Raw genomic sequence first — 13,724 nt, 5'->3', positions numbered from 1 at the left:
AGAGGTGAAACTTTTATGTGTTTTTTTATAAAAGCTAAATATATATTTTTTTTATAACTGTATGTCTAAAGTGGCATCTTAAAGTTATTACACAAATTGTTTGCTTTGGCTGCTTGTAAGCAGATAGGAGCCTAGAGTCCATAAATATTAAAAGTATTAAAAAGGAGTGAAAACAGAAAAACAGCAGCTACAAAATAGGCCAAGTGAGTTTATGACTTTAAAAAAAAACACACAGTTTGTGTTTTGCCATCTGCTTTAGATTGTTACCTCGGCCTCTGGCTGGATCATGTGTCTACCAGTTTAACCATGTGTCTACCAGTTTGCACACGTTTTAATTCAGGTCCAAAACATGTGCAAGAATTAATATTCAGAGTACAAAAAAGTCGGGCTGTATTTCAGAAATGGTTCAACAAAACAGTGAATTTCTTTTCTCTCCAACGTTTTTTTGTTGGTCTAAAATTTATAACCAAGTCCCAAGTCACAGGATTTATTTTCCTACTGCTTCAGTTATCCTATTTTCTGGTTTTGATTCTTTATAAAGTGGAGAAAAGTCAGCTCAGAACTGCATGAATGGAGATCTCAGGAATGGGGGTCGTCTGCCAAACACAGACAGATTGAGCGAGTTGTGATGACATAAGCCGAGGTTCAGACCAGTTTCATCTGTGTAGGGGAAGGAGGATCAAGATGGATTTCCATGTTGTGTCAAAAACCGAAAGACATGATATGGGAAAAAATTGATTAATATGACATGATGGCAGAAGTTTTAACAATGTAGTTACATCACAAACATACAGCGCTTTATAAAAGCATTGACAGACATTTTTCTAATTTTGTCATCTTATGAGTCATAAATCACTTTATTGTTTTTCAATGTGATTTTATGTGACTGATGCAGAGTATCACATAATTATGAACCATAAGAAAAAGAATACTCAATTTTAACAAATATTGATTTATTCTCGCCGTCTCCTACAGTTTCCTTATACACTGCAGTTTGAATATCAACACTTCTTTTCAAGTTACTAAATCAGAGCCTCCCAAACTTTTTCATGTCATATCCCCCTATAGCATTAGCTTCTGGGCTACAACATGTCAAGAAAAATCATCTATTTGAATGTTTTGATCACATTTATTCACTATTCAATAATTATTACATTTGTTTAGCATAAGTGCTGCATTTTGCCTTCTGATGATCAGCAAAGCAGCCTGATAAATTTGACTTAATACATTATTTTAACATATATCTTATAATAATGATTGAGACCAGATCACCTTTTATAATTATTAAAAGTATTAGTTTTTTTTCCACTTTTCTCCTCATCTTTCCTCCAGCTTCTTATTCTTTAATGCATTTACTCCAAATGCACTAAATGACTAAAGCTTCACCAAACAAAATAGGCTGAAAATAAAGTTAAATCTGAAAAGTAGTTTAATTCTTTTTCTTTTCAGATTCAAATCTATTCCATTTAAATTTTTTTGTTTCGAAATTTTTCTTTGTCCCAATGTAAATTTTTTATTTAAGTATCAACATTTCTGATTTCAGATTCAGTGTTTTTTTGTTCCAGTTTCAATTTCTTACTTTCAGTTTCAAAACCTTATGGCCATAATTTAACTCCATACATGTACATCTTGCAATATGCTCAAGGTAAATTTTGGTGAGCCAGACCTTTGACAAATATATTAGAAAACCACACAGACTGATGTTGGGCGTCTTTTTTCTTTCGAAGACTGTCTGACTTTTTGAATTAAAATCAGTTCAATAATATTCTGACTGATATGAACCTCTACATCTTGCCCAAACTGACCTTGAATGTGATCCACCATCACCCAGGCTGAAAGTGCTGCTGTCTCTAACCAGGAGATGAGTTGGTGGGCTTCGACCCACGGACTCATGGCTCCTTTCTGACGGAAGCCCCGGAGACTCGGCGGCAGCAGGCGACCTTTCCAGCATCCTACGTCCTCCCTCGGTCGGACTGTGCCACGGAGATGAAGAGCGCTCCCTGCTCTCTCTGCTCCCACTGGGGGCCAGCAAAGAGGTGGTGCTGCCATGGTGGGAGTGGGAATGGGAATGATGCGAGGCTCCGTAAGAGCCGGTGTCGATGCCGCTGTCAGCCGAGGCTCCCTGGAGGTAGCCTCCTCCACCCAGGCCGTTGGGTTCAGGCTCGCCCTGGTCGCCACTGGAGCCGCCGCCGGTCCCCAAGTCGTACCATTTGTCGCTATCGCTGTGGCCCCCACTGGAAGCGGTGCTGGACAGAGTGTTACTGCTGGAGTGGCCAGAGTACGGGCCATCTGACTGCTAGGGCAAAAACACCCAATAAAAACAGTTAAGTTGCCATTAATAGAGAAAACATGAGGTGTTATATAAGTGAGTGACCCATTGTGACAAGACGTTATACAAGCACTAATTTAATTAACTAAAAGTTTGACATTTTAAGGAACAAACTGTACTGTCAGGAGACTTTGAGGAATGCTTCACATCCTGACCTGGCTGCCCTTCTTTGGGGAGAGGTGGATGACTTGTTCCTGCCTCTGGATGCGAGGCGCTCCAGAGTAGCCCTGGCCAGACTTGGAAGCTGGAGCCTCTGCAACAACATCAAACCAAACCAGAGTTGGTGACAAATACGCAGACAGACCCTGCAGCACTGAAAAGCTGCTGATAATTCAATAGATCATTATGCGACAAAACCGCCAGGAAGCACCCAGCACTCTTATTTTCATTTCGTCTTTTCATCGTCTATTAACAAAATCCCAGATCGGTTGTCATCAAAAACAACACACATCAAACAAAAATGCATCCCCCTGCTGCTGGCTTTGCTTGCTCTGGGCAAGATGTGCTGCATGAAAGAGTCCCGAAGTAAACCTCGACATAAATGGGACTATTGTGTAATTGTCTATCTGTTACGCAATAAGATACACAGAGCAGGGAGTTAATGAGCACAGCAGCATGAGACACAGGGAGAGCTAGGGGTGGAAGCATAACATCTGTTGGGATGAATCTAAAAACGTAGTTTCCATCTCATTTAGAATATTTATTACTTTGTACGGTTGCACTGCATCCCACGGGCTCTCTGCACTAATTAGAGCTGGGTGTAAGCCGGATTGTTAGAGTTCCTGTGGATTTATATCTAGTATATTGTAAATTTGACTGATTTAAACTTGCTTTAGATAAGCCAAACTAATCACTTTAGTATTTAAAACTTTCCAATAAATAAAAATGCTCTACTTGATGAATCATCTAAACAAGATAAGAAGTATGTTTACAGTGTCCTTGAACCGTTTCACATTTCTTTATACTACAACCTTAAACCTCCAGGTATGTGATAAACACAAAGTGTCGTAATCGTAAACTGGAAGAAAATCTGAAAACCTCAACATGCATTTAAATTCAATTATTATAAGATTTGACCCTGAAACCCGCAAACGCATGATGGGGTGGATATATTTCCAACAGTGCTGCCATACTTCCTCATTTCACCTGCTAATCTTTTTTTAGGGATGTTTTTTGTGTTTGTATAAATAAGCCGAGCTCTGAAATTTTTGGCATATGTAGGAAAGGGATTTGAATTATGCTAAGGCAATATAATTTACATTCTTAATTGTCATTTCAGACATTGCTAAAGCAAAGCATAATACAACAAATATTTTTGTTATATTGCCCAGCCCAACAGGTAGAAACATACCCCAAAAGACCAAATGGTGGCTTTACAAGGCGTTCTCTCATGTACACCACACTTTTCAGATTTTTAGCTAACTTGAAAAACATTATCCTTTTCCTTCCCCTTTACAATTATGCATTAATTTACGTCGATCTATCATTAAAATCACACAAAAATTCACTGAAATGTATGGTTGTAGCATGACAAAATGTTGAAATGAACGAAGTGCACTTTGTGTGACTTCTGATATTTCTGGACAGAGCCTGGCCACATCATTCTTGCTGAAAGCTAGAGGGTCAGGAGTTAAAAATGGGAGGAAAAGGAAAAGACAGAACTCTAAACCACACCACAACAGAGAGGGCTTTTTGAAGGCTGGAATCTTGGCTGACTTAAGCTCAGCTGCCCCAGTACGGATCGTTCCTCCCTAACCAATCATGACATAAATGCCATAAACAACCACAAAATGACAGACTGAGGCCTTCAACTGCGATTGTGCTGGTCAGCAACAGGTTGAGGACATGGCTGAAACTAAATTGGTCAAAAATCAAAAGCAACATTCTGCTTGGAATCAGAAGAGAAAGGCAGACTTTGGGGAATGCATAAACACGGCTAGAATATAAAGAGAAAGCTTTTAAAAAGTGGATGGGAGAATTCTTGCAACAGAGAATTAAAGGACGAATGAGAGGAAAACGAGAAGCAACGGAAAATGAGAGACAGACAGGAAGCAGGAAGGGAAGGAAAGGCACACAATGATGGTGTGTTGACAAGAAAGACAGACGCGTCTTCCGCTTCTCCTTTAATAAGCCTCAGAATAGAAAGGAGTGTATAAGATGAAAATCCATTCACTCTTACAATTGAACAACAAAAAGAAAATAACATTTTTTCTGGCTGATTTTATTATACATCCACCTTTTTTTGTTTGCAGAGACATTAAGATGTCTGTAAAGGCTTTATAATTCACAACTTGCAGGGCAATGGGAGGAGGAATGAGAAGGGCGATGGGAGGGTTAAGAAAGGCTGCTGTCAGAGTTACAGCTTATGTAATCACTATTCACATACTCCTCACGGTACCTGTCAGTTCAAAGGGTTTTAAAGCACAGATAAATATGGAGGATTTCTTTCGTGTGCCGTCTCCTCCTCATTGCATACATCAACTGCACCCACTCTTTGTATGTTTAAAATTACCTTTTGCATACATTTGCATTCGGACGTACGTTAACAGCAAACAGAACCGGAGGGGAACTCTGCACATTTGAGCTAGTTTTCAATAACATGAATTATTGAATATGGGGTTTCTGCAGGTTTCACCAACACAAAGTTAAGACTTTTTAAAACCATTTTAAAGACCATTAGCAAACAGACTTGTACAAAAGCAAAATGCATATTTTAAATATTAATGGTTTTGGTCTTTTTAAGCACAGAATGAATGCAGCACCGTACAGGTTGGCAACATAAGAGATGTCATCCAGCCAACAGGCGATAAAATACTATGCCCTATCTAACAAGCTAGCTAAAATAAATTAGCATCTAGTTAGCAGTAGCTGCAATCACCTTCTGTCACAGAACGCAATTATGTTTATGGGTGATTCAAACATTTGCCTGGCAGAAAAGTTCCACAAGATACACCACAAAATTTAAGACCTGCAATTGACGTATTTAAGGCCAAATTGCATTTTTTTAAAACACACTTAAGACATTTTAAGGCTTTAATTTTAGATTCATGAATTTAAGTCTTTCTAAGGATACATGGACAACCTGGAATACTTCACCTGTTGACCCTCGTTCACCTCCGCCTTCCTCCATTCTCGACCAGTTGGTGGTGGATTTCCCGCTCGATCCGCCCTCTCCAGCCGCCTCTCGTCTCTCTGACGACATAGGTGAATGTCGGCTGCTCGCAAACCTGTCAAAACAGAAAATCACACAAAATCTGAGCCAATACTTTTTAAACTTGTTACAAGTGATAAAAGATGCAGAGCAAGAAAAGACAGGAAGACGTAATGAAAACTTGCTTCAGGGCTTTAGTGGGTGGAAGTAAAGTGAGAGCACCTTACTTTGAAATATTACAACTGTCTTACAAATATACTGTATTTTCAATGTAATCTACTTCTGTGGGCTGAAATGCCAAAGTCTATATATTGGATGTCCTCTAAATATGAAAAGTGATGATTGCACCATCGCTTTTATGTCACTGAAATAAACATAGGATGAATAATCAGGACAAAGTGAGTGCCTCAGGGCAAGTTATAGGTTTACAGGATACAAATGTTGAGTTTGGGTATCACACATTCGACAAACAATTCCTGTGTCGTTCTTACTGCTCAGGCATGGACTTCTGCCTCCAGTGCGCAGAGCTTCCAGAGGCCTCACTGGAACAAGACAGGTTGCTGGGAGAGCTGCGGTTGTGAGGCGAACGACCCAACGCCAGCGAAGAGGCCAGGCTGTAGCTCTCACTGCCAGGAGACATCCTGCAACACAAACAAGTATAGAGATACACTTTGGAAACGTATTCACTGGAAAGTGAGAAGCTACAACAGTGAATGGAAAAACTAAAAAACATGCCAGAGTAAATACAGTAAATGCTACCTCCAGTCGTCGACTAATTTAGCAATTAATTAATCATTAACTGGAGTATACAAATGCTAAAAAAGGTCATTTGCTGAAATAAGAACACACTCATATCAGTAGTTAAGCCAAAACTGTACAAAAATATATACAGTTTCAAGTTTTAAAAATGTTTTTCTATAATTCTGTTCTACCCAGGACTCCCCTGGTGGCAGCTTTAGCTTCACCTGGTTGAAATTCAATAAAAATAAATACATAAATAAAAAAATAAAGTCTCCTATTAAGCACATTTTTTTCTCCAGTTATTAATCGGTCAATGGGGGGAAAAAAAGTCAATCAGAAAGGATGTGTTTGTTACAAATGATCAAGCATACACTAAAGGAAGAACACTTATATTCCATACTTTCCAGAAAAAAAAAACATTTCAAACCCTCTTTCACTATTTATGTATTTCTATCAATACATATTTAAACAGCTATGACCTCTTGGAGTCCAGAGGTCGTCCGTCACTGCTAACGCTGCGTGGAATGGCGGCGCCTCTCTCCAGCCTCTCAGCAGACAGGGTCTTCCCCACCGAGCTGCCCAGGCTGATGGCTCGGTTGGGGGTGTGGGGCTGCGGTGAAGCGGTCAGGGACTGCTGAGGGCTGCTGGACGTCCTCTGCCACTTGTTGTTATTGCTGCGGAATGGGAACTTGTACTCAAAGGAGCCGCTGTCTGTGCTGCTGCCTTTGTATTCAGACACCGGGACTCGGTAGAGCTCGGAGCAGCCCCTGCAAAGACAGGAACAATCGGGTTGAGTTAAAACATTCCTCGTCATTCACGTGGCTTTGGGATTTGGGAATATTGAATGACACAAATAAAGGTCACATTTGTTCTACTGCCTCAAAGCCTCAGCTTTTACAATTTGCACATTAAAACGATTCGAGTCCCGATGCGCTCATGAGCTGCATCTGTAAAAGTAGATTGATTTTATTAGCCTGTAAAAAGTTCAGACATTAAGTTAAACCATGTGGAAGCAATTCTGAAGCTAATTTAAATTAGGCTTGAAAAGCATTTGTTTTTGTCCAGTCAGATTTAAATTATTCCGCCTTTAAGGAACACCTTCTACTCTAAAGCTTAACACATTGATGCCAAATACTAAACATACAACCTCAAAACCACTATTCACAGAATATCTGGTGTCAAAGTGAGTTTGTTTACATATATTCACGTCCACTTACCTGCGTGGAGTGGCGTCATCATGTGGTGGGATGATGACAACACGCACTGTCACTGAATTTCTGAGGAGGTCAATCATCTGCTCATGGGTCAGAGTCGCAACAGCAACTTTGCAGATTTCGACCAATCGGCTGCCCTGACGGAGTCCCGCCTGCCAAGCATATCCGTACGGCTCCACCTGTGAACAAAAAAGTCTCATTGAAGCTTCGACATATTTCTAGGGTTTGGTTACTCTAACTTTAGAGTCTCTAATCAAGAAAATCACATTAACAGATACAATTTAAATATTGTGATTGTTTTTTTTTTTTGTCTTTTTAAACTGGAGAACATTTGAAAAACATTTTTAAAAAGCCTAAATCATTGTATTTGCAAAAATCCAGGGGTTATCCAACTGTCTGAGTATTAATCACTGTTTACAATAAAAGAGAGACTATTGACTATTGCAGTCTCATATCCAGCCAGCCAAATTATAAGTAAGTTGCATCAAAAACAGAGTTAAATATGCACTGATGAAATGTAGTTTAATGCATTTTTTTTACTGCATATGCTTACGATAGATATTTTTAGCCAATGTAAAATATTCAACAGGGTATCTTTAATAACCCGGTTCCAACTTACACTTTCCTTAGGAAACGCAGGTAATAGGTTTCTGTGTCAAACTGCTTCTTATGGCACTAAACACTTTGATTTGCTGTTTCATGTAGGTAGTAATATGAAAAAAAGTTACTTAAACTTAAGTAAAACACCTAAATCATGACCAAATGTGCAAAATAAAACATTTATGAAACAATACCTCTGCCACAATGCCTTCGTAGTTGACGTGGAAGCCAAGCTGCCCCAGACCATTTCGCCGAAGAGTCATCTCGGATGTCTCACAGCCCTTAGTTAGAAACTGGACAGATTGAGGGCAGAGAGAGAATTAGAAACATCAAGTGATCACAGGTCGAGATGTCCTTTTCCAAGTTGAAATAATATCCGTTTAGGAAAGCTGGAAGGACTGCCTCTGTTTGTAACTGTGAGTTTATTTCTGTGTCTTTGAAAACATGGTTCTACTGAAGCTGAAAGATTTTAGGGGATACAGGTGAGGCCCAAGAGAGTTTAGGGCACAAAGTATGCAGCTACATCACACAGACTGGTTTCTGAATTGATGTGCACTCAACAAATGACACCCAAGACGGAAAGTTCTTTCTTTTGGTGAAATCCGAGTCTGCGTGGAGACAAAGACAAGTTACAAGAAAGAAACTCCTTTGAACTTTTGTTTTATCATGTGACTCCTATTGTTCAGGCAAGGATAGAAGAGGGCTGAGAAGAAACTGTGCTTCATCTGAAGGGCTGAAAATGGGAACACTTGGAAAAAAAAACTCCACAGTGAGAGTCCACAGTGGAGTTAGCTCCACTGTGAGCTAACTCATCTGGATCTGTGAAAGCAAGTGTAATTTACAAATAACTTCTTCTTATTGTTACTCACTACATATATCCTATTTCTTTTCTTATAATGATGCATCTTTGGGCTTAAAGGCACCTCTGCATTTTTCTGTCTCACCAAAAAAGTCAAGCTTCACTGAAAAGTGCCTTATATAAAAAGTTACTGCAGTCGAACATTTCTGTGTTAATAGGGGCAATGAAGAGTATTAGAAAAAAGTGAAAAATATGAAAAGCATAAGGTAGAAACAAATAGTAGAAAACTAATTAAAGTTTGATCACTTCCTCTTTTTAATCAAAAGCCAATTGCATACAAAGCAATATTTTATAATGAATAATTGGACTTTTGTTGAAATTTATTGGTGTGCAAGAGTACAAAAATGCACATAATTTCTGCGTAATTCAAGTTACATAAACACATCATGAGAAAAAAAAAATTCACACGCGTAAACACGCATGCATTTATACCTTTCAAAACCAAAAGGCAACACTGAATGATTTTTAAAGCTCCACTGATTACATAAGAAAACACCTTTTCCCCAGTCTGTTTCCATGGAAACAGCTAAGAACGAACAAGCATCCACTTCACTATATGTGTAGGTGTATGAGCCATTAGCAGAATGTTGTCCAGAGGTGTTTCTGAAACTCCCCTCAATAAAGTGAAACGCATGAAGAGACGACAGGCTCGCATGCGAAAATAAAAATGTCATCATTGAATAGTAGGAGAGTCTGTGAGTAGGCCAGGTAAGTGGGAAAAGCATTTTTGGTATTTAAATAAAAGTGAATTTGATCCAATTTTCATCATGAAGATTGTTTTCCCTTCCTCAAAGCATGTTATCACCATCAAACATGTATATTGAGTTACAACAGCATTTAATTTCTCTTTGGTATTAAGTAAATATTCTGGAATTGTGTAGGTGTGAGTCCTCTTACCTCCAGACGTTTGACCACTTCTTTGAAATCCTCAGTATTATTACTGATGCTCCTGAGAGACGCACTTTCTCCTCGCTCATAGAAAATCTTTAAAGAAGCAGGACTGCTGAGAGTCCAACCAATCACATCCTTAGTGGCACAGTTGAACACCACAGCTTTGGCCTCCTGGTCCAACAGGATCATGAAGTCATTAGAAATAGCCAACAGGGCCTCGATTTCCCCTCCGTTCCCATGATCCTCAGCGTAAACCGGCCAGGTCACCGCTCCGAGACTGCGCAGCTCCGCTCCTTCGTAAGGCCGGGTCTTCTCTTTCTTTTTATGAGCCAAAGAGATGAAAGGAAACTTTCCAGAGGGATCAATCGGAGTGCTGGTGGTGTGGCGCTCTGCCAGGTCCCGCAGGTACTCTTGGCGCGTTCGGGTGGCCATGGCACGAAACTTATGTGATTTGTGAGCAGCATTTTCGGCATTGATCACTTTGGCCAGCAGGAACTCCCGGAAGACTGATGACTTTGGAAAGGTAACGCCCTCTGGGATAGGGGGGCCAAATGAAGGCATGTCTTTGGAACGGGTGACTGCCACACTAGGAAGAAAAAGAAACAAATTAGCCAGGCAGACATGTAAAGAGAGACTCGAGAAGCAGATTTATAAAATGTAGTTATACTCAGTTTGAAAACGCAAATTTGAACCCAGACATCAAGCAGTAGATACTTTTGATTTGATTTATTGTTTTGCTACAGAACAAGGGAACCAGAAAATTTCAATCAACAGCTTAAGCAATTTATAGCACTGAGGGATCCAATTATAATATGCTTAGTATGAAAATGTTTTCATTTTTTTTAACATTCCTAAAGCTTTTCTATTTCCAAATTATGCACTTTTCAGACTTAAATATCTACATTTTATTAAGACTGTGATATTTTAATATAGATAATTTGCATATTTGCAATGTTTTAAATAGTTACAGACTCAACTGCAAAAACTTTGAATGATACATTTTTTTATAATGAAGGATAGTCATTAAAGATACGATCTCCCATCAATTCCAAATAAAATAATTCAGATGTTCTAACAAATTCTACTTGTGAAAAACTAATTGCAGACCAGCTATATAAACGGATGACCAATCAACATTAGCTTGATATACTTGTTTTTTATTAAAAGGAGTAAAATTGAACCAGTAATAACAGTTTGTTAAACAACCATCAAACACTACACCTAAACTGGGGTTTGTTCTATGGATCTGATTAAGCATTTAAATAAAATATAATATATATCATAGATAATGTTATTTTATCCATTTTAATCAATATGTTAGGCTGGTTTAACACAAGCAAGAATAACCGCTGTGTTTCAGTTTTAATAAAGACATTTGTACATGTACATATACTATCTTGCTTAAAATTTCTGCTACACTGTCAAACTTTGGTGTGTTTACTTGAGGTTATTTTTAAGGCATGTATAAGCTGAATTATATGCTTTTTTCCCCTTCAATAAGACCCTGGAAGGGCCATTTGAGGGAGTTTGCCCTTTCTGGTATGTCAATAATTCAGCTGAGCCGTCATGCACAAACAGGAAGAGAAGAAAAGGATGCACCATGACTACTTTTCCAAACCTCTAGCCAAATGTGACTCCTGGGTGAAAAAAAAATGGAAAAGGCTTCTGAGAAAAGAGTGAATAAATGGCTGACGAAAAGGGGAAAAAATGCAAACAGGTGGGGGAAAGAGACAATAAAACACACACAAAAAAAGGTGTCAAGTAACATGCTGACCTAGAGAGCTCATATTCCTACATGGCTTAATTTTTCTAATCTCAACCAAAAGAGCTCAATCACAAAATCCCATCACAGGTGATAATTGCCAGGTGACAAGAGAGGCACAGGGAGTCATAGCCCCCATCCCACACAATTCCCCGCTGACAAGCATCAGCACACATGTTGACACTGGGATTAATCACATTGCCTAATAAGCAATACCTGTGTCACCCACATATTTCTAAACATACTTTAGAGACATCCTGTCCTCACTGGAGACATGTGGTGTTCAATTATACCAGCCTTCAAATTGTTGACAGCTTATTTCCCACCTGAACTTGCTTGTGACAGACTGATATGAAAGAGGAAGCATTTTTCTGGCTGAAATGGCATCGCAGGATGTACTTTTTTTTTTTAATAAATGGAAGCAGTGGAAAAAAGCTAGTGTCTCAAAGGTTTGTCTGAATTTCCTCTACGGTGAAATAGCTAAAGTCTAGTCAATATGACCAAGCAGGAAAGCTTGGACATCAGCAGTCATAACATCGATCATTGACAAGTGAAAAAGATGCATGTTCTTTACCCTATAATGACAGATGTCATTTAGTAGGATATTTTAAGCCACAACTGAACATCCATGTAGGTTGATATGTTGAAACTGAAATAAACAATTATTAAGGGAAGGGATGTGAAGTTTAACAGTTACGATTTTTTGAGGACGTGGTCAGAGACTGCACCGAAGTCTGCCAAAGGCTGCTAAGGTCAGGACCAATTAAAGCGGTCCAATTCGAAAACCAATATTGAACTTTAAAAAGGTTCATGTGTAACAAGAGTCACTGACACATTTAAGGTCCAAAGACTGATTTCAGTTCAGCCAAAAGCAAAGTGTGGCAGAGTTATATCTAATGGAGAACATAATGTTAGTTCCACAAGAAAGTAATTAAATCATCAATCATTCCCAGCCAGATTTATCTTCATTTGCAGATTCTGCGTGATTCTTCCCCATTTTTTGGTACCAAATTGGGGGTGGCAAGAGCCATACCTGGCCAGGTATTTCGTGCAAGCATTTTGATTAGCAGCAGACTGACTTAGTTGATTGGCAACATCTAAATTACCATTTTCTAACCGCAACGAGACCATAGAAGTTGGGGAGTTGCAAATCAACCATGGTCAAACCTTGAGGTTCAAACCTTTTCAGAAGAGTGCATATAGCATCAACTTAACAAGGCAACTCACAACAAACAAATACAAGAAGAGATTTAGGAGAACTTGGCATTGGAAAACAAAAAATGTCCTTTCTTTAATACAGAATTACCTGATGGCACTTGCCTTTTTCGGTTACAAAAGTACAAAAAACTGTTTCTTGGTTTCAGAGACCTGACAACACATTTATCTTCCATGTTTTCCAGGTCTTGGGCCCCGTTCACAATAACACAAATGTTCTGAGAAACAGCTGTGTTTGCACCACCCATCCATATACAGAAAGACTTAAGGACTGTGGGGGTGTCCATGGGAACTGGAAACAATGAAGCAGAAGTAAGCTTCTTGCATTGCTTTCTGTGTTCAAAACCACAAGAAGAGTGGACATCCTGTCTTCTGGCAGCTTTGTGCTTTTCTTTTCCCCACATCTATCTCACTTTGGCCTGATTTCTTCAAAGGCTAAATATCATCATTTTGGTTGTATTATTGCGTCTTACTGGCACAGAAAATATAATATATTTAATACATTATCTCAGCCTAAATAGAAGCATCTATACAATGTTGTTGTATAGATGCTGTATAGATGTTGTTGACAACCTATATTTGATAGTCCAACATATCAATTCCCTGTCAAAAGCTATGAAAAATGGTTAAAAAGGAACCAGCAGAAGTGATCCACCAATAGGGCCAATTGATGCAAGTTTGGAGTAGAGTCTGGCTCCTGCGGTCCAACTCAACAGTCAAGGTCCTGTACCCTAACCTAGTCAGGAAAATCATCCAAGTGTTAAAAGAAAGATGACATTTTGTCTGCGTAGCTACAGACCAGACAGTGCTATTGCTGGCCATAATGTTATGACTGATGGGTGTTCAAGACTTATGCAATGTCAATAACTTACAGAGACATTTAGTAATGCACAGGCAATCTGAAAAATGTTGACAACTCCTACGCAAGAAACTGACAGTACTGTGGCTATATATGCCTGAGA

The 13,724-nt window shown here is 39.0% G+C and overlaps 1 protein-coding gene across 4 annotated transcripts in view; it reads right to left on the bottom strand.

Annotated features, from left to right (window-relative positions):
* Nucleotides 1-13,724, bottom strand: part of LOC102236503 (signal-induced proliferation-associated 1-like protein 1) — a 74,410-nt gene that overhangs the window by 9,902 nt on the left and 50,784 nt on the right. For 3 of the 4 annotated variants that reach the window (XM_014471070.2, XM_023347644.1, XM_014471069.2), the window contains 8 exons: nt 9,792-10,371; nt 8,230-8,328; nt 7,439-7,614; nt 6,701-6,988; nt 5,972-6,121; nt 5,426-5,556; nt 2,485-2,582; nt 1,806-2,296 (listed from right to left, as the gene is read on the bottom strand). In XM_014471070.2, the coding sequence (XP_014326556.1) occupies nt 1,806-2,296; nt 2,485-2,582; nt 5,426-5,556; nt 5,972-6,121; nt 6,701-6,988; nt 7,439-7,614; nt 8,230-8,328; nt 9,792-10,371 (2,013 nt within the window). The remainder of the gene's footprint in view (nt 1-1,805; nt 2,297-2,484; nt 2,583-5,425; nt 5,557-5,971; nt 6,122-6,700; nt 6,989-7,438; nt 7,615-8,229; nt 8,329-9,791; nt 10,372-13,724) is intronic. The other variant, XM_023347643.1, reaches the window with a different exon arrangement.

The sequence above is a fragment of the Xiphophorus maculatus genome, chromosome 15 (assembly GCF_002775205.1).
Source record: "Xiphophorus maculatus strain JP 163 A chromosome 15, X_maculatus-5.0-male, whole genome shotgun sequence".
In the NCBI taxonomy this organism is placed as follows: Eukaryota; Metazoa; Chordata; class Actinopteri; order Cyprinodontiformes; family Poeciliidae; genus Xiphophorus; species Xiphophorus maculatus.
This window is presented reverse-complemented; position numbering and strand designations above follow the sequence as displayed.